Source organism: Nelumbo nucifera, chromosome 3, assembly GCF_055504915.1.
Source record: "Nelumbo nucifera cultivar China Antique chromosome 3, China Antique-T2T, whole genome shotgun sequence".
Lineage (NCBI taxonomy): Eukaryota > Viridiplantae > Streptophyta > Magnoliopsida > Proteales > Nelumbonaceae > Nelumbo > Nelumbo nucifera.
This window is the reverse complement of record NC_142651.1, coordinates 73993106-74020491: the sequence shown is the minus strand read 5'-3', so window position 1 is coordinate 74020491 and position 27386 is coordinate 73993106. Positions and strand designations below refer to the sequence as shown.

At 37.1% G+C, this 27386-nt stretch overlaps 1 protein-coding gene across 3 annotated transcripts in view; it reads left to right on the top strand.

The window, feature by feature from the left end:
- Window positions 1-27386, top strand: part of AIR9 (Outer arm dynein light chain 1 protein) — an 85234-nt gene that overhangs the window by 50224 nt on the left and 7624 nt on the right. For 2 of the 3 annotated variants that reach the window (XM_010242876.3, XM_088902239.1), the window contains exons 23-33: window positions 252-420; window positions 652-736; window positions 848-921; window positions 1026-1148; window positions 1532-1727; window positions 1821-1942; window positions 2436-2643; window positions 8022-8095; window positions 11351-11489; window positions 15665-15846; window positions 16523-16678. In XM_010242876.3, coding sequence (XP_010241178.2) covers window positions 252-420; window positions 652-736; window positions 848-921; window positions 1026-1148; window positions 1532-1727; window positions 1821-1942; window positions 2436-2643; window positions 8022-8095; window positions 11351-11489; window positions 15665-15846; window positions 16523-16678 — 1528 coding nt within the window. The remainder of the gene's footprint in view (window positions 1-251; window positions 421-651; window positions 737-847; window positions 922-1025; window positions 1149-1531; window positions 1728-1820; window positions 1943-2435; window positions 2644-8021; window positions 8096-11350; window positions 11490-15664; window positions 15847-16522; window positions 16679-27386) is intronic. The other variant, XM_010242878.2, reaches the window with a different exon arrangement.

Genomic DNA, 27386 nt, shown 5'->3' with positions numbered 1-27386 from the left:
TTGATTTGGATTAGATTAAATTCTTTATGTTTCACATAATACTAAACAAAGAACACTGTTTGTTCTTCCTAATTGTTTTCCATGGTAAATGTTCAATAATAATGTGCCATTCTACTCCTAACTGGAAAAATATTGTGATGTTCCAAATTTTCTTTCCTTTTATTTGTTATAATTTTTTTTAATTTCTTTTCTTCTTTCGTTAGTCAATGATATTCTAGAATGTTTGAATAACAAACAATATGTGTTAGCAGACTGCTTCAGATGGAACACAGACTGAAATCAAAGGTGCAACATCTGCTTCATATATGATTTCAAGTAATGATATTGGCCAATTTATCTCTGTTTCATGTGAACCTGTTAGAAATGATTGGGCTCGTGGTCCCACTGTTGTTTCTGAACAAGTTGGACCAATTATACCTGGTAAGTTGTCGACTTTTAGATATGAATTTTATGAACTTGGTTGAAATAGATGTTAGTGAGGGATCATCTTTTTTTGTCCTTTTTTTGCCAATGAGATGGGTGTCGTTGACAGTGTGGTATTCTATTCATTTTAAGATGGATGATGCTAATGATTTTTCGTTTGTTATTTGTAAGAACTTGAAAGTTTTACCATAGAAAAGTAATTGTTTTTTGAATTGATTCATTGTGCAGGGCCACCAACTTGTCGGTCTCTGGAATTTCTTGGCTCAATGATTGAGGGACAACGTTTGAGCTTTATTGCTACTTATTGTGGAGGGTAAGATATTGTTAACAATTGTAACTACTCTTGGGTTTTGATTTTTGAATTTTGTCCTTTTATTTTAATGTTATGCCTGAGCATTAAGTTAAATTTCTGATTCTTGTTTAGTGAGAGGGGAAATTGCTTGCACGAATGGTTTAGGATGAGAAGTAATGGTGCAAAGGACAAATTAAGTGTTAATGGTAAGTGTATTGGGTTATTTGGTAACAACTACAAAGCCTTTAGCCTATCTTATGGAAAAGAAATATGAACATACTAGGTTAAATAATTATTTTGTTATTCTTAGCAGATTTTTTGGATTTGACCCTTGATGATGTGGGTAGACGCATTGAGCTTGTTTACACACCTGTTCGGATTGATGGAATGAAGGGGAGTCCTAGGAGTGTACTGTCTGAAGTTGTTGCTCCTGGTAAATGCTTTTTTCCTTGTGGCTAATCCTGTATTTATTTTCTTAGGGGGTGCTTTATTGCAACCTTCGAAAAAAGTTTCTTTATGTACCAATTATAAAAGAAAATATCTTTGATGTACTGGTACTGTCATGGCCTGATGGTAAGTGCTGGAAGTTTTTCCTCATTTGTAATTTCTATGGAGAGAATGACAATGCAGTTACTGTTTATGTAATTTGTTGTCCTTCATGAATTGTATGCCAAACTCTAGTGATCTTCTTCTTTATCTTTTTTTCCTCTTATTTACTTATTCATTATTTATTGTACTGGTTCAGTGGTGTTTGATGTTTATTTTCCTTTCTTTTTAATAAATTATTTTTTATCCTCATTATTTTTCTTGAGCCAGCGGATCCTATGGGCTTGGAACTTATCATTCCTGAATGCTTTGAGGACAAGGAAGTGGTTCCTCAGAAGACATACTATGGCGGACAGGAAGGTAATGGTGAATACATCTGGTACAGAATAAAGAAAAAGCTTCAGGAATCCGATTTGATTAATATATCTAATGTTCATGAAGATGCCTTTATATGTGGAAAAACAATGTAAGTCCTTTTCATACTGTGATTACATGTTTCTAGTTTTAGAATTATATTTCCTGCAAAACTATGTTAGTGATTGATTTATTAACATTTCAGTGTATACACTCCATCTCTGGAAGACGTGGGAACATACCTGGCATTGTATTGGGTGCCAACTCGTGCAGACGGAAAATGTGGTGATCCTTTGGTTAGGATTAGTGAATACCCAGTCACCCCAGGTATGAGTTTATTTGCTGTTTCTCTAATTTATATATTCATGAAGGCAATAAAAGTCCTATTATTCACAAAGACATAAAGTAAGGAAAAACTGTGGATATTTTCTGGAATTCTAGGATAGTTATGTGGATCGTTGTCATACTAGAATGTGTATTCAGACAGCTCTGCTGAGGTTAGAGTGCAATTGTTCTCAATTAGATGGTCTTCACTACGAATAAATCTGATTTTGTTAAGTTTAAACATGCTTTCATATAATTCACTTTGACCTTTCACTCATTTTTGTTCTCTTTTGGATTGTGCCCTTTGCTGTTATCGGATCAATTTTGACCCTGTAGTTTTCTGTCAGATCTTTGAATGGGGTTTGCCTACCCTCTGCTTTACTGCAACTGCTATTATGCTGTGTATTTTTATTGACCCTTCTTTCAACCAAGAAACTTTAACCATGTTTTGAACCATTTTACAACATTGGACTCATCATTTGAAATAATTTGGCAGCTCCACCAGTAGTTTCTAATGTACGTGTGAAGGAACTTTCTTCTAGTGTATATTGTGGAGAAGGTGAGTACTATGGTGGATATGAGGGCTCAAGCCTGTTTAGCTGGTACAGAGAAACTAGTGAGGGAACAATCGTCCTTATCAATGGAGCTGATTCTACAACTTATGAAGTTATGGATTCCGATTACAATTGCCGTTTGTTGTTTGGGTAACCATTCTGTTCTCTATTTTATTATAAGTACGGAAATTGTTGGCCAGATTAACTGATTTTAAAGTGTGATTAGCAGCATTGAGCTAATTAAATATTTTAATTTCTCTCACTTGTGATTGATAGCAATTATTTATTGGATTGCAATTATTCACATGGTGCTATTTATGGCAAATCTTAGCTTAAGGTTTTAATGCAAATTCTTGCTAGAAAAGTGTAAATTTTATTTGTTAGACTTACACATCAACTTCTGGATGAAAACCATCTTAGACCTATCATAAATTATAGAAATCATGGATGTTTGCCTGTGTTTCTGAAGTTTGAAGATATCCTCCTTAGGCTTGACCATGGGATGAAATCTTTTGGAAAGGGGAACCTGAGGGGTTGTTATCATATCCTTCTATGTTCTGTTAGTTGGTTATTTGGCATCATGCATCATGGGGAAGCTTGACTCTTCTAGGATGGATGCATTTATATGGTTGCTGTTCCTTTGTAAGATGCTTATTATTGATCACCTAAATAATTGGGGGAGGGGGTGGGATTGGAGATTTATTACTGTTGTGTTGTAAGCAAATGAGGTAAGGATACAACTAACCATTTATTCTTCTTTTGTTGTCTTCTTCCTTTGGATATAAGTTGGCTCCTTGAGACAGGCATGGAAGCAAGGAAAGAATCCATGGAGACAGAAATCAGCTTTCTGCTGATTCCTTATCAAGTAGCAATTTTTTAATTTTTGGGTTTTCTAATTGGGTCTTTTGATAATTATTTTCTAGTTTGTTTATATCTCAGGATTTTTTTGGAAAGTTATTCAAATTTCCACTATACTTTTTAAACTGGCTGAAATGGATCATCACATTATTCCATTATGGAGGTTTATGTGCTTTTTATTAGATTTAGAATCGAGATTTTCATATATTTACATGCCAAGATTTATATTTTTTATTTTCTGAAAAGTTGTGCCTCGCTTCGTTCTGGCTCATGCCTCACTTCATTCTGGCTCATGCCTCAGTGTTTTAAAAGCACAAGGGGCAATTTGCACCCAAGGCGCAAGGTGCAATGTGAGGTGCACATATTTTCAAAGCAAGGTGCAAAATTACAAAAAATGCCAAAAATTAAAAAAAATGCAAAAAAGTTTAACAGAATATTAATAAAAATATAAACCTAAATTTTAAAAAATCTATTATCTGAAATTAAAATACATAAACATAACATGTAAGGCATATTCAAATGAAAATTTAAAAATAAAATCAAACATATAAAACATTTCCAAGCATATAAAACCCACAATTTCTTTTTTTCCCCAATTGCATTACTTCAAATAGATAATTTGATGTAAAACATCTTGCATTCTTGATCCTCCAAGCCGCCTTTTTACCAAGCCCCTCAAGGCAAACCCAAACAAGTCCATGTTAGGTTCTTAAATTCTTAATCCTTACACAAAAAATGATTTTATAATTTAATGGCATTTTAAGCAGACATTTTACTAGGACGAATGAATGAACAACATTAGCAAATAGGGGATTCCTGGAAAGTGCTGTGCCTGGGGTCTAGGTGCATCAGGTGCATGCCTGGGGCCTAGGCACACTGGGCACATGCCTTTTGAAAGTGCTGCGCCTGGGGCCTAGGCAAGGCAAATCCCTTAATGCACCTCACCTGAGTGCCTAGGTGCGCTTTTTGAATCACTGTCATGCTTCAGGCATTTGGAATCTCTTTGTTCTTTTTTTCTTTATTTTGGTTTCTTAGGTCCCTTTTCAGATGTCTTTATTCCATTAAAGGTTAATGGAAACAAATACCCTTAGTTGATAGGTGCAAATATTTAACATTTTGGTTACTTTTAAAAACCAATTTGGTCTAGATACCACTACTTGCATTAGATTTGGTGAAGATACCACTAATCATTTGTCATTGGAAATATGAAATATCTGACTGTTGAAGACATTGGTGATGGCATTTGTGGTTTCTATCTACTTTCAGGTGTATTGAAAATGGGAGTTCGAACCTGGTCCCCCCCCTGTTTTGAGGAAAGAAAACAGGGACTTAATTACTGGCTTACTAGAATTTTCCTGTTTCTATTTGTGGTATACACTGGTGTTTGTTTTATTGTGCTAAGAGAAAACCTTTTCCTTTCAATAATTTCTCTATTCTAATATTTGCTCACGTTATTTATAGTGGTTGAGGGGCGACTTAGGCACAATCTAATTGTGTTGGTGCACTTTTTTCAATGTGCAACAACGACATTGGGCTTCCAATTCCATGTGTTGGAGATGGTACACTTAGTTAGGGCCCATCATTGGACCTTACTTGAAATGTATCAGAATATATGTTTGTTTTGTCTATTTATAGGCTTGGATCAATATAATGTCTTAAGTAACTGAATTAAATGCTAATTTTAGGTAGACATTCATCATAGTAGTTGCAATATAGAACCATTTGGTGTCATTTACTGGGAAACCTTTAGCTGAGCTGTCTCTTCCCCCAAAGTTGTTAATATTTCTACTGAATCAATTTTTGTAACTAGTACACATTTTGAAAATACTGTTTTTTGAAAAATAAATAAAAAAGGAAATTCATTAGAAAGAAGGAATACAAACACCCCTACATTTTGAAACATAGAGCTCACTCCACACAATTACAAATGGATCGGAACAAATTTTAGATGTGATACGAAGATCTGATCGGATCTCACAAATGTCGATTTGAATCTGAATCCGTTAAGGATGTTAGATATCTGAGTATGATCAAATCCAATTTAATTTCTAAAAAATTAAAAATTTATTAAAAGAAAAAACATAACAGTTTATGTAAATAAAAACAAAATATACAAGTATATTTTTCAAGTATTTTCATCATATGTATACATGTCTTTTTATAAAAAAATTACAAAAATGCAACATACACATTATATATATTTATAGATTGGATTGAATTTTTTCAGATTGGATAGAGGGTCATTTGAATTTGATCCGTTTTATAATAGAATCCCATTATCCTATTCGATCCAAAATCCGATAGGGGATATCCAAATCCAACAAAATAGGATCAAGTTCGAATTCGGATCAGATCATGACCTGATCCTCTTCCAAGTCTTCCCTTCTTTAAACAACATAAGTTTTCACTTCCACTTCTCATGCACCGAGCCATCTGAATCCAAGGCTTCCCCAAGGGCCTGAGCAGGGTTTTCCATCATCTTCACCTTAGCTTCAAAGCCATCCTCCCCTTCCTCTTGATCGGAAACTTGACAAGTAATGTTGGCTATGCTGTCAAGAACATCTCTAGATTCCTTCAAACAAAAATCTTGAATACGAGAAGACCGAAGATCACCAGACACCCCAACTTCACCTTTTATACACTCTCTTGAACTTATTGGATGGGCCAACATCACAAACACCTTTCAACTGGGAAAATACTTTTCTCACATGCTCCAACTAACCATTTTTTGAATTCTTCATTATTTTTGGGTTAACCGGAATCTTAATGGCTACCTTTATCTCCCTTAAAAAAATACACTTCCCATTCTCTTTTCTTTTCCTGCCCAAGTCTTTGCCCAGTTTCCCAATTACAACTTCAATGAAGTTACTTGGGTCAACGTCCCTCCAGTTCTTTGAAAACTAGTCACTTGGTAACTAGAAAAACCACCCAACACTGGCGAGCCCAACTTACCTTCCCCAACTCGACCCTCTGCGGCTCTGCCAAGCCAATCCCTTGTTGACAGACATAACCTTCTTCAGAGTGCACACCAAATTCTTCTACCACCACACTCTCAAACCTTAGATGATTCAAAGCCACCATTGAACCCAGCTTAAGAGTCTCTCCCCCGGACAAATTAGGAAAATTAATACATATGACACCTACAAACAAGGTTGTTCTCTTGTTTCTACATGACTCTCTTTCCTCAAAGACTGTGGCGTACAATGATTGTTCCTAACATGTCTTTAACTTCCAAGAAATCACTTCCCCACAAGAATATTTACCTGCTGCATCGCTAGAGATCTCTTGCTCCTCTATCATTATCTAATAGCCCATGGTACCATCTTCCTTAAGCCTTGTAATTCCAATAACCACTGTTTCAACATCTAAGAGTTGAGATTCATCTCTGATGATTGACGACTTCATGCCAACCCGCTTGCTAGAACTATGCTAGGAAGAATCCTTTCACCAAAAACCTCAGGACTAGGGTTCATGCCACTCCCCAGACCTGCTTGAGCGACAGAAACCCCTCGGTATTAAGGGGATCAAAATTTGGCTTAACCTGACTTGTTGATCCTAGCCCACAAAAACCGATTCATCATTGACCCGATTAGGCCTACTGGCTTCTGAGTTTTCTGATCTCCAACCTCATAAACCCAACTTAAAACCGACTCCCACTTGTCTCAAAACTTCTTCATCCACCTTTGAGCCCAAATTGTTGAAGATTCCAAAAATACTCTTGTCTTCTACCTCCTGACCTGACTATTCATCTTCCATTTTTCCAAAATCCCCTCCAAATCCGCCTCCATCTTTGACTCTGCTGCACTTCCCTGAGCAAAATCACCTCCCAACCATCTGAAAGTAGCCCTTCCACCACAATCCTTAAATCATACCATTCTCCTGCAAATTTCAAGACCAGTGACATTGGAATCAAATGAACTTCCTCTACTACAACCAGTAACCTTGCTGCAACTATTTTTCCAGGCCCTATTCCTAGCATTGTTTTTCTCCAATCTTCCACACACGTCTCCAACTGCTCGAAAAGTTTTCAGACACCATGCATGAAGAGGGATGCCAAATACCATGATCTGGAGTCTGGACCAGGCTTCTAGTATCCTCTCCCACATTTCTAAATTCTAATGGTGCCCACAAGAGGATTCCATCTATGCAATTGAAGCTCCGACAAACTGGCTCTATTTGATTCCTGCCAAAGCACCTCCTTTGCTTCCTCTTTACAACTGAAAATGGAAAGGAAGAAACCCGCATTGAGTTTTATAACCTGAAATTTGTCTTTCATCCGCCATTCCGAACCCACCCACTTTGAAACCTCTTCCTCACCGAGATCCATATTAACGAAAAACCCAACAAGACTTGACTCTAAAATTTTTACTCACTTCAAAAGTTTTCCAACTTCACTCACAATCATCTCCTTCATTCATTCTTGCTTCATCAACATGAACAGTTTTGATCTGCCATGAAGCCTTTAAATCGTCACATCAAAAACCAGGTGACCAGCCTACAAGTAAGACTGTCAATATCTTCTAGTGATAGTAATGGTAATAGTAATAGTAATAAAGATTCCCCTGTTGATTAAGTGACTTGGCCTTGTTAGCTAACTTCTAGTGACAAATTTTGGCATTTTTTTTTTGTTGTTTCTGTTAGGTTTACTAACTTTCAAATTTTACTTCCAGCTATACACCTGTTCGTTCAGATAATGTTATTGGGGAGCTCAGATTATCAGAGCCTACAGATATCATTCTTCCAGGTAACCCTAAACTCTTCTAATGCCCTAAGCTGGGATCCAATATACTATTGAATGTGTATTGTATCACATGCTGTCTGAAGTTAAAACCAAGTTGTTTGCTGGTCTTATTTATCATTAATCCCAAATTGGAAAATGGAAGACTTGGCATCAGATTGATTTATACAATCAACACAGAGAAGCAGATCCTGGTTGGTCATCTTTTTTGTTGGCAAAACTTGTTTCAAACTTTCAATCGAAATGGAGGAACAAGAACTATCTTTCAGACCCCCAGATGAGGGGAGGCATGATAGCAATAAGGACCATAAGGCCTCAAAAACTGCTTGACAGATAAGGAATAAAAGAGCCATATACTGAAATCTTACACAATGTGTCAGATGATCTTGGGATCCATCTTAGTGAGATGTTGATGTGGAAAATAATCAATCCTTAATATAAATCATGGACTTTCTGATTTGGTGATTGCTGGACTAAGAAAAATTAATTAAATCCTAGGGAAATTTAATAGGAAGGGGGTTTGTGGCCTGGGGCTTAAGATTGAGTATGATGAGGCCTGAAGGCTAGTATAGGTTGAGGTCTGGGATGTATCCTGATGATTTTGTGGGTTGATTTGGGTTTTATTTGATAATTATATGAATCTAGATTCAGATTTCAGACAATGTAAAGAAACAAAAGAACAATAGAACTCAGAAAAGAGTACTGATCATTAAAAACGGAACTCAGAAAGTGAAAGAAAATAAAGGAAAATCTAAAAGAAATATACATATAGTTGTTTGGATCCAAGGTATAGCTGAATGAAAAAGAATTCGAGAAATTAAGTGGTTAAATTCTTTTGTGGAGTGTATTGTTGCAGAGAAATGCTAGTTTTGTTGAATAACGACCAAATGTTGCTAAATGTTGATAAAAAAACAATGAGCAATGTTAGGACAAGGGTCTACTTGTCTGAGTAGTTTCTTGATATGAAGTTTTCTTGGTAGTAGTAGGGGTTTGATTTACATGCTTTGGATCTTTATTTTGTGCTGTTTTATTGTTGTTATAGAGGTGATTAGTGGCAAGGGGTAAATTGGTCACTTTATTGTAATTTGAATTTGATACATAAATCAGTATTTTCACTGTCGTTGAACCAAATGGTCAAACTATTTGACTTGTCACCTAGAGGCCCGGACGGTCTAGTTCATCCCCAAACCCATTAACTACAAAAACCTATTGACTTAGTCAAAACCTATTCATCCCAGATGTTCAAACTTGTGAACTGTTCAACCCAGTCCATGGGTGATGGTTTATATCATTTTAATCAACTATTTGTATTGTATTTTTATTTGTTAACATGATTTGAATGTTAAAGCTCAGATGACCAATCTGTCAATCAAACATCTAAAAAGAGGTTTGCCACTGACCAATGACTGATGTACATTTGTTGATCTAAGGGTTTAGATTTCACCATTGTTTAATGGTCCAATCTGTTGACCTCAGATGTTTGAACCACTGACCCATCACTCAGAAGGAAAGTGATTTGGTTTCTAATTTGGTTTTTAAAACAGCGATGTATGCAATAGAGTTACATGCCTCATGCTCTTTTGTGGCTCTGTAAAACCATTCTTCTCATATCCTACACCTGTTCCACTCTTAAATCTAAACAGAATCAGTTAGATATTAACCAAGTTTAAACATTATTTGTGGGCTCTTGATGATATCCTGCTGTGGCTATACTTTGCCAGACAGTTGAACTGCTTATCTGGAAACTGGTAGCTTAAGTGATTCTGGTTCCAGGTCAATTACATTTTTTGTAATACTATACCATTTTGTTGAGAAGAGATGCTAAATCCACATTAATGGAAAGAAAGAGATAGATCCCAATGAATCACTCCATACTGACCAAAAATACAAAAATACAGAAAATTTTAGAAAATTCCATATTTGATTATTCAGCTCTTGCATTACTATGTTACCTGGATATGCATACATTCCTAGCACACCAGTATTGTATCCAATACTTAGGGATAAGGTACCGGATACTGCATGGATATTTCTAGATGAACTCTATAGCATTAACACTTTTGAAATTTGTAAAGAGGTATATTTTAACAAATTACACAATAAAGCTTTATGCACTTGTTAGAAATTTAATTAAATTTGGCAAGACATAAGTCTTGAGAAATGACATTTTGCTTTGAAAACTAGACACAATCCATGTCCAAAATCTTAAGAAATGGAGAGTTGCATCCCCATTTCCTTATGTGTCAATGTCCATTTCGTATCTGGGCATCATAGTATGCAAAGCTTCTGTTAAACCAGAAATTACGAGTTTTATTTCTATTCAGGTTTACAAGATATCTAGTCAAAATTTAGGTGTAGGTGAAAACTGGGTCTGGGTTTTAGAACCTCATTCTGTGAAACTATTGACACCTTGAACTCATACTTATTGATGTGTTTCCGTATGATTGAAAGAAGAAAGTTCAAGTGTCTAACGCAAAATATGGAGATCAAGATGCAGTGGTTAAAAAGGAGGGCAATTGCTTTTGCTGATGCTCTGTCAAAGCAAGGGGTGGGAAGGGATCAATTGTTCTGGGCTGTGCTGTAATTTGTGTAATCTGCTGTCATCTCGGAGAGAGCTAAGAGAGTTTCTCTCTTTCTCTCTCTCTGGTGCTACATTGTATCATTTTCTATAAATAATGCAATTATCCTGTTAATGATCAAAACAAAAAAGGATGTGCTTCCGTGTGAAGTAGTGGAATTAAAACTTGCCAAGACTAATTTACACTTTAACATGGGAAAAAATGGTGTTTTGGTGCATGATCAAGCCTTTTGAATTAGTCAACTTTTTGATCCTTGAGGGTTTACTTGTTTTTCGTGAACTATTCTGGCCAGAGTGGTTTTGTTTCCTTTTGTTTTTCTGGAAACTACTGTGGTTATCCAGATACATAAAGGCATGAAATGAAACTTGCTGTACTTGTTTTATCTACATGGTGGCAGATATCCGCATTAGAAATGGCACTTTTGCTCAATTATAAAAAAAAATGGCACTTTTGGTCCTCTCTCTCTCTCTCTTATCTTTTGGTGTGCTGCAGCTGTATTTTGCCTATTTTATATTGTGGTTATTTCTCAATTTATCTTCAAATTTTGACTGTTATTGCCTTCTAAACAAGTGAATGTCTAGTTCTCCTTTGCACGTATAAAACATATGGAGTTTCATCAATATCCGCATTATGATACTTACATAATATGCTTCTATTGCATGTGGGGTTCAATGATCATCAGAACTTCCAAAAGTTCAGTTGCTTGCACTTACGCGAAAGGCAGTGGAAGGAGAAGTTCTCACAGCTGTTGAGGTTATCCCAGATAGTGAGAGTCAACAACACGTTTGGGCCAAGTACAAAAAGGACATTAAATACCAATGGTATGATGCTATATTTTTTTTCAAGATTCTCTTGTGCAGAAATGTTTGTGCATAATTGTTTGTAAATAGGGCATGAACCAATGTTAGTTTCAACTATCTGGGGTCTTGGGTGGGGTGGACTGGAAATGGGCCTAACCTTTGGCATTTTCCCCCACAAAATTACTACTCTCAGACTTGAACCTTTCTTGTCATGCTTGTAAGCCTGAGGTTTTACCATTACATCAAACAATGGCCCCTATTCATGCATAATTGTATGTAATTTCTTCTGAGAGTTTAAAGAACCTGCTCAGAACTGTATATATAATTGAATAGGTGAATAAACAAGCAATATAATAGTTTGTTTGGTTCAAGTCATTGATTGCATTGTTTTGAAAGTATTATAGTAGTTTTTCAAGGGCTAGAATAGTTTTTTTTTTTCTATCAAAAAAATAGTTTTTTTTTGTTGGTTGTGGCTTGTTTGGGATTTTCTGCTTTTTACTGACAAGTCTGAGTTTGAGGAATATTAGGAGTGGAGTGATATATAAACTAGCCTTCAAGTGTTCCAGTGTTATTTGGCTAAATAGAATTTTTTTTGATAATTAAGTGTGGTTTTATTAACAAGAAATGAGAACTATTACAGGCATCCCAAGGAGAGGCACGAGGTGCAACCTCTTCTGAAAAGAAAATTACAGATTAAACAGTAGGGAATAAATTACAAATACAAAGCAGCCCATTACAATTTTCCCTATTAACCCCTTTTCTTGGTGGAACTATTAACCCCTTGTTTGGCATTGGCACGACACTCAGCTAGAGCATTTGCTGACCTTCACACCCAATGTAAGCTAATATTCATGTTTCTTGTTAGCCACTTAGATTTCTTTAAAAGATCCCTATAGCACCAAACCACTGAGTCCAAATCTGCGAGCCACCCCACAACAACTTTAGAGTCTCCTTCAAGTATTAGATTTTCCTCGCCAAGTTGATCTGCAATTTGAATACCTTTTAGGGCCGCTAACGGCTAACAGTTCAACCCTATTAGAGTCTGATGCAGGATCTTTGTGATTCAGCACTATTTTTGCAACCAAATTAGGTCTAGATGTGTAGCACAAACAAAGAACTAACAGAGAAAGAAGAGAAGAGAAAGGAAGAGATGGAAATAAGATGAAACTCTAGGCAATCACACCCAAGGGTGAGGGCAATCACAATAAATTTTGTAGAGAACTTTCTTTGTTCATTAGCAAAAACCATTCTTCGAATGAGCCTTACAAGCTTAATGAGAACGAAGCTTCCAAAGGAAGAAACTTGCCCCTCCAAGTTAGCTTGCCCAACAAGCCACTTACAAAAAGAAGCTTGGTTAGACTAAACCTGCCCCAAACAATTACAAACATAAGACCAGATGCAGGGAAATTACTAGGCTAAGACCTGTTCCCTAACATAACCCCTAGATATGCAAAATTACAAAAATACCCTTGCCGTCTAGAAATGTAAGAAAGTCAAATAAATCCTGTCCAGCAGTAAATTCAACCACACAAAGAGCACCTTAAGGAGGATTGAAGACTCTAGGGTCTTCCCAAGTTGATCCACTGTTAACTCAGCTCCCATGTGGTCCCCACGTCATCATAAAGGTGCCAAATAATTATAGGAGCAGATTTAGTTGTCTTTTGGTATGCCTTAAGTTGATCCCCAGTAGAGTGTCCCAAACCCAATTGGATAGAGAATAGAGCTAAGATGTTACAGTCCTTATTGTTTTTTGATGAATAATAAAGCATTCCGTTAAAATTAATTAAGATGAACTAACAACTGATATAACACAACCCATGAGGTGTGAGATGCTGCCTCAAAAACAAAGTAAAATTACAATTTAGCCTAGAATAAGTGATCCTTGTTCACCCCTTACTTTTGCTTAGCTAGTAGGTCTGTCAATCCATTAGCTGATCTCCTCTCCCATTGAACTTTAACTATTAAATTAGAAGTTAGTCACTTGAATCTTCTCATCCCCCCCTTGAAAGACCAAGCTACTGTCTCTGGTTCTTTCAGCCACTCAGTTACCTCTTTAGAGTCTCCTTCAATGACCAAATTCCTGAAGTTCAACTCTGTAGCAATTTGAGCTCCCTGTAAAACAACTTGGACCTTTGCACTAACCACATCTGCCACTCCAATTGGGCCAGAGAATAAACCAACAATTTGGCCCTTTGCATTCCCGAATACACCTCCAAAACCAGAGGGCCCAGGATTACCAAGGCCATTTCCATCAAATTTTAGCTTTATGAAGTCTTCTTCCGGGGGCTTCCAGGCTACAACAAGTTTGTCCTTAACTGAAGAAGATTTAGCAACTAATTCCCAGTTTCTCCATATGTCATCAAAGGAGAAGAGTGAAAATAGATCCAAAGCTTTAGCCCAGTTAATAACCCTAATCAGCAGACAGTCCCAAACAGTAGCCTAATCCCTTTCTTTATCATTGAAAATCTTGTTATCTCTTTCCTCCCAACTGTCCATACTAAAGCAGCCCTAACACATATCCATAAAACTCTCCCTCTTCACTTAGACCACCTGATTATTGTAAGGTCGAAAAGCCCCCCGATTTGCAAAGGCATCATCCACTTGCACCCAAAAAGACCAAAAAATTTTTCCCGAAGTTTCACAATAATGGGGCAGGATATTAAAAGATGGTAACAACTTTCTCCATTTGCTTTGCAAAGGAAACACCAGCTTGGAGATATACAAAGGTTGGGTCTTTTCTTTTGTAGGTTATCCAAAGTGCTCAATTTCCCAATAGAGGCTTTCTAACAAAGGGCTTCGACCTTAGGGAGAATGGGCTTAGACCAGATTTCCTTAAAAAAGAAAGGAAGAGGGTTAGGGACAAAACACAATTGAGAGAAAAAAGAGGCATAAAAAAAGTTGGGAGTCCAGATTCTAGCATCAAGTTTAGAGAAATCCAAACAAACCATGTCAAGGGATATAGGTATCAAAGCAGCTTGATCAAGCTCAGAGTCTCTCAGGTCTCTTACGAACCCCAAATTTCAATTGAAACCAGAGGACAGGGAGAAAGAAACAAACCTTTGAGTGGGTTCATGTTTAAAGAGGGAAAGGGATTACAAAGATGGATAAAGGTCCTTAAGGGTGGAGTTACCAATCCAAGTGTCTTCCTTAAAGAGAACCCTATCTCCAATACATACATCATACCTGATGAGGCTGAGGAATTAGGGAAGGAAATAGCCTTCCATGTAGAGTTCAAAGTAGCCTGCTGAGACACTCTAGCATCCCAACCTTTACCTGCACGTCCATGAATACTTCCTACAACCTTATGCCAAAGCCTCTCTCTATTGGCCATCTCCATAGCCATTTAACCAATAGAGCAACATTCTTCTTCCCCCAGGCTCAACCCCACTACATAGCTCCTTTAAAAATTGATCTTCAATTTAGAGACAAATTGAAGTTCATCTTTACACTTCCTTCAGGAGGAACGCATTCTGCATTTACTATCTTTCCTGGAAGAGCTAACTGCCACAACTGACTGGCTACACCAGAGGTCATCAAAGGAAAAGGATTGGAAGGAGTCCATAGTTCTCAACCAATGCATTGTTCTTGTCAAAATGCAGTCCTTGACATTTAGGAGGCTTCTTTCTTTTTCTTGAAAGATTCTTGCTTTCCTTCTTTCCCAAATTGTCCAGAGAGCAGCTGTTTAATACATTTCCACATGCTCCACCCTCTTTTAGTGGGCCACCCAAAAGAAGGTTCAAACAATAGTCAAACATTTGTAGGTAGGTTCCACCTGCACCCAAACAAAACAAAAATCCAATTCCAAATAGTTGCAACAAAAGAGTAGGATATTAGTAAGTGAAAACAATCCTCACCATTAGCTTTGCAAAGAATACACCAGTTAGGATACAAACACATAAAAGGCCTTTTTTTCTTCAAACTGTCCAAAGTATTGGTTTTTCCATTGTGGAGATACTTTGGTCATGTCATTTTTCCATATTTTCAAATTGTTGGTTTTATGGACATGGTTTGCCAATGTGCACTTCTGCCCCGTGCCCTCCTTCAAAAGTATCTCCACAATGACCTTGAACACGTATTCCTTTCTCGGGAACATCAGAAGATATAATATTTTCCATGTGTAGATTATTTGAAGTATCTATATATGCATGCATTTCCTTGCTTCTTATGATACATGATGCTAGTTTTTGGTACTGCAGGTTCTGTTCATCCGAAGCGGGGGATAATAAGTGTTTTGAGACATTGCCTTCACAGCGAACATGCTCATATAAAGTGCGGTTGGAGGATATAGGTCGATGCTTGAGATGTGAATGCATTGTGACAGATGTATTTGGGAGGTCGAGTGAGCCTACAGTTGCAGAAACTTCTCCCGTCTTGCCAGGTCCATTTTCTTTGCAGTCTATTTACTTTACTGAAGTCTCTTTTTCTTCTTTAGTTCATTGATATATTCAGTATGCCTATGCCATAGTGGAAATATTCAATATCTGCTACAAAGTTTGAAGCTAATGTACGATGTTTAATCACCTTTGAGATCTTGATTTCTTAGAGGGGAATCAAGGAAAACTTTTATATATGTAGTAAATCCAAGCAAATTTGAAAGTTGTGGGGAACCAATTCGGCTTTTTGGTCTACTATTTCAGCTGCCATATGTAAGATGTTGTACGAATGAATGCTAAGTCTCTTTTCCTAAACAGTAAACTGTCACTGGGTATTTAATTTGAATCCCAATGTCTTGAAAGCAAAAATCGTGCAAACACCCTGGATGCAAAGCATCGAGCTGCACATGGGGAATATCTGCCATACTTTTATGTTAAATTCATGTGGAGATATTCCCAGTGTGCAGCTGGATGCCATGCTCTTGTGCGATTTTTGCTTTCAGGAGATCCCATCTCATTTAATTCTTATTGTATGTTTCCTTTGTGCTTTGATCTGTTTGTTGGTCTTGCCTTAGCATTGCCAGTATGTTATATTAACATTATGATTATTGCTTTTGTTGGGGAATGTATTTTCATATTGTTGTTGTTTTTCTTTATTTGAGTTCTTTTGCTGCTTTGCAGGGATTCCCAAAATTGATAAACTAGAGATTGAGGGGAGGGGTTTTCACACCAACTTATACGCTGTCCGGGGCATTTATAGTGGAGGAAAGGAGGGGAAAAGCAGAATCCAGTGGCTTAGATCAATGGTTGGAAGCCCCGATCTTATATCTATACCTGGTATGTTCAATTTGTGTCTGAGATGGTCATATCTATGTCTTTTCAAAATTCAAACCACCATATATACTGTAGTCGAGTAAAAACAATTTTCATGGTTATTCCAAGAAGGCATCAACATGATGCTTCAATGATTTTGGATTATTGACAGACATATTTCAATTGCTCTTCAGTGATTTAGGATTATTGACAGCCATATTTTAATTTCTGCTGTTTTATTTTTCATTGTACATGGTGATTTCAGATAACAACAACAACAACAACAACAATTATGATGATAATAATAATTTCTGTATCAGAACCCATGTAACAAAGACAAGAAGTGTTGATGCCTTCTTGGAATATAGATGTAGTAAATTCAGGCATGTCTCTAATATTATATAATCTGTCATATTAAACAAAAATGTGTGACTATATAAGAATTAATGTTGTTAATGAACAAGTTAATATCTATTCAAATAACCCATTGACTGGGCCAAATGGTTAATTGGGTTGTTGACCAAGTCAAGGCTCTTTTTACAAAACAGTGGTCTGGGGAGAAATAGACTACATATATTGTTTAAATTGTGACATCACAAATTTACTTGCATGACCTTGACAGATAAATTGCTGATGTGGAGAGAAATGTGGTTCCATTTTTTTAATATTGGTGTTTATAAGTGTTTTCAACCTGTGATTTACTAGGCTGGTTGGACTGGTTGACCCATCACCAACCAGGATTCTAGGTCTATTTTAGCACCAAACCTTTTGCTTGCAAAATACTGTTGACTCAGTCAATGACCCTTTGACCCAATGGATTGAACTATAGAACCATTTGACCTGGTCAGTGGGTCATGGGCTAGATATTAAATATCAAAATTTCTGACTAATTTGTATTCCATTTTATCAATAAAAATAATTCATGTTTGTTGCTCTTATTTTTTGTTTAATATGGTGAATATATATTATTAAAGATGCGTCCAAATTTTTCTACAAATTTTTTGTATATATATTTAAATTGTTTCTTTTTAATATGACATCACTAGCTGACCCATTTGACCTTGATAGTTGAACTGCTGAGTGCTGACCCACCACCAGGATGGAAAAACAGTTTCATTTCTGGATCAATTTGAAAAACATGGGAAATTATCTAAAACCTTCCTTCACCTTTCTAATAAATGTCTAGACTTTCAGATACCTTCAGGAATGTTGAAGATATTCCTTTAAATGATAATAAGTAAATCATGATCATCATCAAGACCTTATCCCAACTATATTGGGGACTGATCTGGGTCCATGATCATGAGAATTTGGCAAAAGTTTTAGTGCCAGATGCCAACCTGATGCAAGCCGCCTCCTTTTTTCTGGTCTTGGGACCGGAGGGTGTTTGATAAAACTGCACTCTGGTTCAGTTTTGCAGGTGTTTGATAAAATACATTTGTGTGCTGAAAATGATAGTTATCACAAGTTCCAAGGCATGTTGGCATTAAAATTGAGAGCAAAGTTTGCATAAAAAAGTGGATACAAACTTTGCACTCAAAATTGGTCAGTATAAAAAAGTGGATTTCATTCTTGGTAAGAAAACAAAATTTATCAATGCAAAACTAAACCAACTTAGCATTTTCATGAACCAGCATGTTTGTTATTTGCACTCATCCCAAACAGAGCCTAAATGACAAGCAAATCAATGCCAATTTACTACTTTACCCATCACACATGCTATACTGAACAAACATGTACATTTTAATATTCCCTAAATGCCCTTAAATAATGATTGTTCTACAAATGAACAAAACGATGCTGATGTTACAGTTGAGAGTTGTGATACACATCCAAGTGACAAATTGTTGTTCATGAGAACATATCAATGTTAGGTACTGGTACATATTTGGATGGTCATGATCAAAGTTTAGATCTTTGCAACAGATAGTGGACAACTAAATCAATGTATTTCATTGCTTTCTGAATCTTATAATTTGTGTATAGTTTGAATAATGATAAAATTAATCAATCAGTATTAAGGTCCATTTGGTTGACGATTGGAATCGAAATCAGAATCGGAATTGGAATCCCTTAGAATCAGAATTGGAATGGTCTATTCCTCCTACCTGTTTGGTTCAGGCATGAATAGAAATCAGATTCCGATTAATGATGTTTGGTTCATCAAGAGGCTGGAATCAGAAACAACCATGATTTCCAATTTTGCCCCTAATAAAAAACATATAAAGAGATAAAAATCCATGAAGTCCAAGGCCAACACTATCCAATTAACATGTAAAGAAACAAGTACATAATTTTAGATTCAAGTAACATATAAGAAGATTAAAAAACATGGAAGAAAAAGAAAAAGTGAACATATTGTTTCTGTGCATGAAAAAAAAATAAAAAAACATGGAATGGCCTTTCATTACATCAATTAGTCAAATACCCAGATATTGATAAATGAAAAGTTAGATCAAACTCTGGTATATCTCAAAATATTGTACCCTTGTACATGTGGAGGCATAAATACTGATCTCAGAGAGCATTCATTATGAGATCAATGAATTTTTGGCCTCCTTGTCAGTCTTGTGCCAGATAAGATTCCTTAAGATGAATTTAACTGCCAACTAGATAGTGAGTGTGAAAGCTTGTGTATGAAATAATATCTCACCAACAGAATATTTACAGAAAAATGATAAACAAGGATGCAGGGGCACCCTGCATCAGGGAACACCCTTCTTTATATTTCAAAAAAAGCAGCTATAATCTTGTACAATTATGAACTCATATTAATTAAAATTACAGTTTTATAATGTTGTACAAGGCTGCTCAAATACGGGCCTATTTTTTTTGAGAATTAGGTGAAATATCGAGATTCAAGATATTTTTGAGGGAATGAAACTCTTTAGAGTGAGTTCATACATCATCCCAACGAGAGGCACGAGCTGCAGCCCCTCCTTGAGTCTTCCAAGTAAACTAGGAAAGAAAAACAATAATCACAACTGAGCTCAAAATAATTCTTCCCTATTTACCCCTTGCTTAGCTAACACATCTGACAAAGTATTTGCTGATCTCCCCACCCACTGTACAGTGACCAACATATTCCTTGTCAACCAACTAAATTTCTTCATTTCATTCTTGTATCGCCACATAGCCTCTTCAGAATTTTTTAACCAACCCACCACCACTTTGGAATCCCCCTCGATTATTAGGTGTTGTACCCCCAGCTGGTTTGCAAATTGCACCCCTTGTACAACAGCTAAGAGTTCTGCCATGATGGAGTTCCCAATTCCCAAGGGACCTGAGTAGAGCAACAAAATCTCTCCCTTCTCATTTCTCAAAGCACCCCCACTCCGGATAATCCTGGATTACCCATGCTGCATCCATCAAAGTTCAATTTTATTGAGCTTTCGGGTGGAGGAGACCAGCTTGTAATTGATTTGTCCTTTAAAGATGAGCACCTTGCTACTGCTGACCAATTTCTCCAAAGGTCATTAAAGGAGAATTGATGGAAGATTTCGAAGGTCTTCAGCCAATGTATTGCCCTATTTAACACACAGTCTTTCAAATCTTGGCTGTTCCTTTCCTTGTCTTGAAAAATTCTGAGATTCCTTTCTTCCCAAAGAGTCCAAGTCAAAGCAGCACGAGCACATCTCCACATAATTCTCCCTATTTTTGTAGGCCAATAAAAGGTAGAATGGTTGAAGAGCATGTGAATTTCTGCTGGTAGACTCCAACTACCCCCAAACAACGAAAGTAGCCAAGCCCAAAGGTCTGCAGAAAAGGGACAAGATACTAGTAGATGGTAACAATCCTCACCGTGAGCTCTACAGAGGATACACCAATTAGGAGAAATACAGAGAAAAGGTCTTCTCTTTTGTAGGTTGTCTAAAGTGTTTACTTTCCCATGGAATACTTCCCAACAAAAAGCCATAATTTTTGGGGGGACTGGCCTGCACCAAATTTCTTTAGACGGAAAGGGTTGGTGAGTTGAAAGTTGAGAGATGGACTTGAAGAAAGAAGCACAAGAGAAGGTTCCAATGGGTCTAGGAGTCCAAACTCTCTTATCTGGCTTGGAGGGATCCAAACAAACCTGATTAAGACAACCAAGCAAAATAGAAAGGGACTCAATTTCAGCATCCCTAAGTCCTCTACGAAACCCAAAATCCCAAGTAGGATCTAAGGGTGTTCCCAAAGGTGAAACAAATTTTGAGACCACCTTGTTTTTGTACAAACAAATAGAAAAAAGCGAAGGGAACAAGACCTTTAACGGTGAGTCTCCTACCCAAATATCCTCCCAAAAAAGAACAGAGTTGCCAGAACAAACTTCATACCTGATAAAATTGAGGAATTGAGGAAGGGTGTTGTGAATAGCCTTCCACGGTGCTGCTAGGTTAGCTTGCCTCGATACACCAGCATCCCATTCGTTCTCTGACCTCCCATGAATGCTTCCCACCACCTCATGCCACAATCTCTCTCTTTCCAAAGGCCATCTCCACAACCATTTCCCTAACAGAGCTTGATTCTTTCTAATTACACTATAGCCCATTTTTGGTTCATTTTCTCTCTGAAATGCTTTATAGCTCCTTTAGTGTCATATCCAGCCTCCTATTCTATGGGTTTTGGCTTAGGCCATTAAGTAGGACTAAAGCTCCAAATGGGTTTTGAATTAGGCCAATAAAGCAGCTGGTAATTAAAGAGGAAAGACAATAGTTAGAAGGATAATTATTTCTGCAGAAAAGGGTTGTGATGAAAGCAATTAAATGTTCTCATGTACCTGTTCTTTCTTTAATGAAATCTGGTTATCTTTCTTTCAAAAAAAACATGAAAGCAATTAAATGACAAGAATCAAAGAACATTGATTGAATGCCCTTGGAGATTCTGGTCTTTATTTTGGAAGTTAAAACCCAGAAGTTCAACCAATCTTTAAGGGTAATTAAGTAGATCAATTTTACTGGTTTACTATTTGTACTGTTAGTAGATTAGGTTTAGGCTAATCTAGGGTAGGTATCCTATAGATGAGTGTTAAGGTTGCAATTAAAGTTGGAGAAGAATATTACTGTTCTGCATTTAATGCTTTTGGAGCTTCTGTTATGGGGAGCATAAACAGCTTCTCTTGCAATTAAAGGAAAAAAATGGTTATCTTTTGTCAGTCTGGCAGTTTTGATCAGTCAATCTGAGACCCTAGAATCCAATAATCCCATATAGGAAGTTAATGCCCTTCACTCCCCACTATCAGGGACATTATGAGGGAGGATAAAGGTACATCAGTTATGTATCAAAATTGGACCAGAAAGCAAAGGAGGGTTTCAGGAAGCATGGTTTAAATGTTGTGGCTACTGAGCAGAGAACTTGACAATTTCAAAAAGGCAGCAGGGGTGGACTCAGATTTCCTAAGCAGTTATGTATCAAAACTCGAGATGGGGCTTGAGAAAGTCAGGTCGGTTTTGCAATATGAGAAGTCAAATAAACAGGGGAACTTCTTTGAAGCCATGAAATTATTTCTTAAGGAGGCTGAAGAGGAGATCCTTAGAGCCAAGTGTGATGAAAGGAAGGCTTTTGGCCTTGTGAAAGAGGTTACAGAATATTTTCATGGAGATGCAGCAAGGGAGGAAGCCCATCCTTTCAGAATTTTTGTGATCCTAAGAGATTTCTTATTGGTGTTGGACCAGGTATGCAGAGAACAAAGGTGGGTTCAGCAACATTTCTGATATCTGCTTGTGCTTCACTACCAGTTCTTAACAGATACAGTACAAGACAAAATGGGAGCTCAGATGAAGATAGCTTGTTGCCATAATACCAAGTAAAGATAATGCATTCAGAAGCCAACAAATTATGCAATGCCCCTATAGATCCACATCAATTTTCATAAATCCTTTGGGTGGTACTGATCAAGAAATGAACAGCTCTGGATGGTAGCTTCCATCATTTAACAGATCCATCCATACAAAGGACAGAAAATTTTGAACTCACAGGTTTTTCTTCCAGAAGGAAAAACACAAAATGCATGAAAAATGCAGTGGCCTAATCCAAAATTCCTATTAGGACTTGGAAGTTAATGAGAATGAAATAATCCAATAACAGAAAATTTAGTTTGGTCTTGCTTATTTTTCTTTTTCCTATTTCTTCTTGGTTAGGTCTTCCTTTTTACAAAGGATCTAATCAAATCATACCTCGATGTTGCCAGGAATGAGAGTGTGTACTCGGAAATGGTTCCTTGGGTGGTCTGGTCTGCTGCAGAAAAACAGGGGAGGAACAAAAAAAAGGTGAGAGAGAGAGAGAGAAGAAGAAGAAGAAGAAGAAGAAGAAGAAGAAGAAGAAGAAGAGGAAAGGGGGGACAGAGAGAAATCAGTGACTTGCCTCCCCGGAGTTTAGTTCAATTCGGTTCCTTTTAGCTGCCGAATGAGTGAGTGATGAGAGATGAGGGAGAGTGGGTTGGAAGCCTAGAATTGGATAAAGAGAAGGGTTTAAGGGGTTTTGTGTCTTTTTTGTTGCAGGGTGAGCCAGGATTGACTATTCCTTCAAATGGGGGATTTCTATTCTGCGTGGAATGGGAATCATATTCCTATTCCGCCCAACCAAATGCCTGGTCCGATTCTGATTCTGAACCCCTATTCCTGTGAACCAAACAGACCCTTAGTTGTTGAACATTATTTTAGGGCAGAGGAAGAGAGAGATGACATCATGTGGGTTAGGGTTATTTTTGTCTTTTGAAAATTACATTTTTATGAGCCCCTGAGAAAATATGACAGGGGATTATATGGTTTGGCAGGGACCAGGGGGTTTCTTGTAGATATCTAAAAAACGTTAATGGAAGTCTTGGACATTATCAATGAGGGGAGTCTTTAGATGATCTGCCTAAAAAGTTGATTTTTAAACTATCAAAATTATGGGGTATAGAGTTAACTAGTGGAATTTAATGATTAGAAACAAAAGTACTGTAAATATGGGAGTTGATGAAAGAGAAGCGGGGTTAATACCTTATGTATTGGAGTAAATGAGATAGGATAGGATGAATTGAACAGTAGTAGTTAAAGTTATGCTTTTTGCCCTGACAATGGGGGGAGGGGGATTCATAAATAGAGGTATTTCAGCCAGGTCCATTTATATGTATGAAATCACTATGAATGCATGTCTGGTTGCTAGACAGCTGTCATGTACCGAACAGGCCTATCCATAATATTTTGTAGAATGGGGAGTAGGATTACAAGATTTTCTGGCCCACATGAAACTATTGGGAAAAAACAGTGATTTAAAAAGGCACACTTTAGGTATGCCTAGGTGAGGCACATTTTAGGGTATGCAACTCACCCAAGTTCTAGGTGTAGCCCTTTCAAAAGGCATGCACCTGATGTGCCTCAGACTAAGTGTGTGTCTTTTGAAAATTTCATGCTTTTTTGCTTTTTTTAAAGGGTTTCTAGCCGATAAGGGCAACTTTTTGCTCTGAATATCAATAAAAGATAATAATTTTATAAAATAACAAAAATAAGGTAACGTTTTTTGGAAAATATCAAGGAAGCGCATGACATTGTTCATCGCCTTCCTCTTCATTCTTTGCTCTCTCAGTCTCTCGCACTCAGAAACCCAAACAAAAAAGAGCGGAAACACAACTACGGTGCCCTTTCTTTCTGTCTCACTCTCTCAGTGACGGTAAGAGATGATGTACAGTGTCAGCGCCATTGTAGCGATAAAGAGGTGTCGCTCTCTCAGTCTCGCTCTTAGCGATTGAGAGATGATGTACAGTGCCGGGAAATGGCGTACAACAAATAAAGAGGCGGTAAGAACCCCAAGAACCACTCTTCCTCTGTATAGCAGTAAGAGAATGATGTATAGCGAATAAAGAGGTGTCGCTCTCTCAGCGACGGTAAGAGATGATGTGTTTCTGAACACACCATATGTCGATCGAGCACAACGAATAAAGAGCCGTTAGTGCGTCCTTTTTCTCGTGAGAACCGTCGTTCTCCAATAGGTGTACTAGAAATGGGCTGACGCCATTTCCTGCGAGAACCGCCGTTAATGCACCCTTCATCGAGGTTTCAAATCCGGTGTATTCGGATGAATACAGAGGAAGAGGACGGCGACAAATAGTATCATTGCCCTTCCTTGATACTTTCCAAAAAAAGTTGCCTTATTTTTGTTATTTTATAAAATTATTATCTTTTGTTGATATTCAGGGCAAAAAGTTGCCCTTATCTGCTAGAAACCCTTTTTTAAACCTAGCGGTTGGCCGGGGTCTCCGCCCTTGGACCCCCCCGTACCTCACTCCTCAAAGCAAGCCCAAACAAGTCCATGTTAGGGTTTTAATTTCTTTGTTTTCGCGCAAATAATAATGATTTTATAATTTTAATTGCTTTTTTAAGAAGGTATTTTATTAGGATACCATATTTGCTAATGTTGTTCATTCATTCATCCTAATAAAATATTTTCTTAAAAAGCAATTAAAATTACAAAATCATTATTGTGTGAGAACTAAGAATTTAAGACCCTAACATGGACTTGTTTGCGCTTGCCTCAAGGGGTGTGGCACAAAGGCGGCTCGTAGAATCAGGAATGTAATATGTTTTATGTCACATTAGCTACTTGAAGTAATGCAATTGAGGCAAAAAAGGGATTGTGGATTTTACATACTTGAAAATGTTTTATATGTTCGATTTTATTTTTAAATTTTCATTTGAATCTGCTTTACATGTTATGTTTATGTATTTTAATTTTAGATAATAGTTTTTTAAACATTTATTTTCAAATTTAAGTTTATATTTTTTATAAATATTATGTTTAACATTTCGGACATTTGTTTTTTTAAACATTTATATTTTTTTCGAATTTTTTTAATTTTCGGACATTTGTTTTTTATTTTTTTAGCTTTTGTTTTGTATTTTTTGCACCTTGCTTCAAAAAGGCATGTAGAGAACATTAGTGTGGTCCCCACTGGTCGTTGGTCTATGTTTATCTTTATATTTATTCAGTTCAGCAGTTAACGGTTATTTCAGTTTGTTTTATTAGTCTTATTTTATTTATTTGCCATGTAAGCAGTAATGGTAATTCAGCCCTTTCATCTTTATTTAAACATTAATATAAATTGTAGAGTGGGGCAACAATCTTAGTCAACACTCTATTTCTGAATTCTCCTCTTCTCTTCGTCTCCCTCTCTCTCTTCTCAATCTTTTCATTTTGATTATTTCATAATGAACCTAGGACTGATTGCAGTCCTATTCGACTACTTGGTATCAGAGCCAACCTAGGAATTCTTATGCTAGTCTAATAAGGCCGACTACATGAGAAGTTCCTAGGGTTGGAAGTTTCAGCAGAGATATGTTCATCGGCTGGTTCTTGGATGTTGCTGGCAGTGTGCAATTGATGCTCGAGGGTTTGTAGAACCCTGGAGTTCAGCGATTAGGAAAGAATCAAAAGAAGGGAAGAAATCTCAGTCTTTAGGGTTCTGACCTTGGATTGAGGGTGGCAGCAGAATTTTTCTGGGTAAGCTAGTATCTTGAGATTGAACCTAAAAATGTATTCTTTTATCAGTCTGGGAGGTGCGATTGGAAGTTTTTGAATTTTCTCCTCAATTTTTAGGGTTTCTTTCTGACCTATGATCATTCTTTGGGTTTCTAGGACTGAAATCCTAAAGATTTTGTTTGTTGCCAATTCTAGGGCAATATTTAGAACAATTTCAGCATTCAAGAGTGGGTTGTACTGCTCTTTGGAGAATTAACAAATCTGTTTTCTCCTTTCTGGGTGGTGGCTGAACCTTCTAGGTCTTCTGTTGAGTAAAATCTGGGTGTAATTTCACCTATTTGAGTCCTAAAAGTTCTGTTTTGACCTATAAACTGAGAAGGGCTGGCAACAATGGAGTTTAAGAACCAAGGGGAAAGTTTTTTGGGGGCTGGTGGTTCTGGTAGCATGCCTGAGAACAGTTTTCAGATTACCACTGTCAAGTTTGACGGATCCAATTACTTGGAGTGGGCCCAATCAGCCATGATGGCCATTGGGGGTAGAGAGAAACTGAATTATTTGTTGGGGTATGTGAAGGAACCAACCAAGGAGGACCAAAACCTATGCCAAATGGGTTCAGGAGAACTATTTGGTTATGACATGGCTGTGCAACTCCATACAGCCACACGTAAGCCGAAACTATTTGTGGGACAGAAACAGCTAAGGATTTGAGGTAAGCAACTCCTTCATCAAGAATTTGAGGTAAAAGACTTGGGAGAGTTATGATACTTCTTGGGTATTGAGGTAGCTCGGTCCAAGCATGGGATTTTTGTTTCTTAGAGAAAGTATGTTCTTGATTTGTTGGAAGAAATAGAAAAGTTGGGTGTTAAGCCTACTGACACACCTATTGAATATAATCACAAGATTAGTGCAGAAGGCGGAGAACCCCTTGAAGATAAAGCTATGTTCCAACGATTAGTTGGAGAGCTTCTCTATCTTTGTCTCACTCGACCAGACATCAGTTATGCAGTTAGTGTAGTCAGTCAATATATGCACTCTCCCAGAACTATTCACTTACTTTCCGTTGAGAGGATATTGGCATATTTGAAGAGGTGTCCAGGCAGGGGTATTCTATTCAAGGATAATGGTCACATGAAAATAGAAGTTTACACAGATGCAGATCGGGCTGGGTGTGTTGATGATAGGAGGTCTACCTCTAGATATTGTGCCTTTGTAGGAGGTAATCTTGTTTCTTGGAGGAGTAAGAAACAAAGTGTTGTTGCTCGCTCTAGTGCTGAAGTTGAATACAGGTCCATGG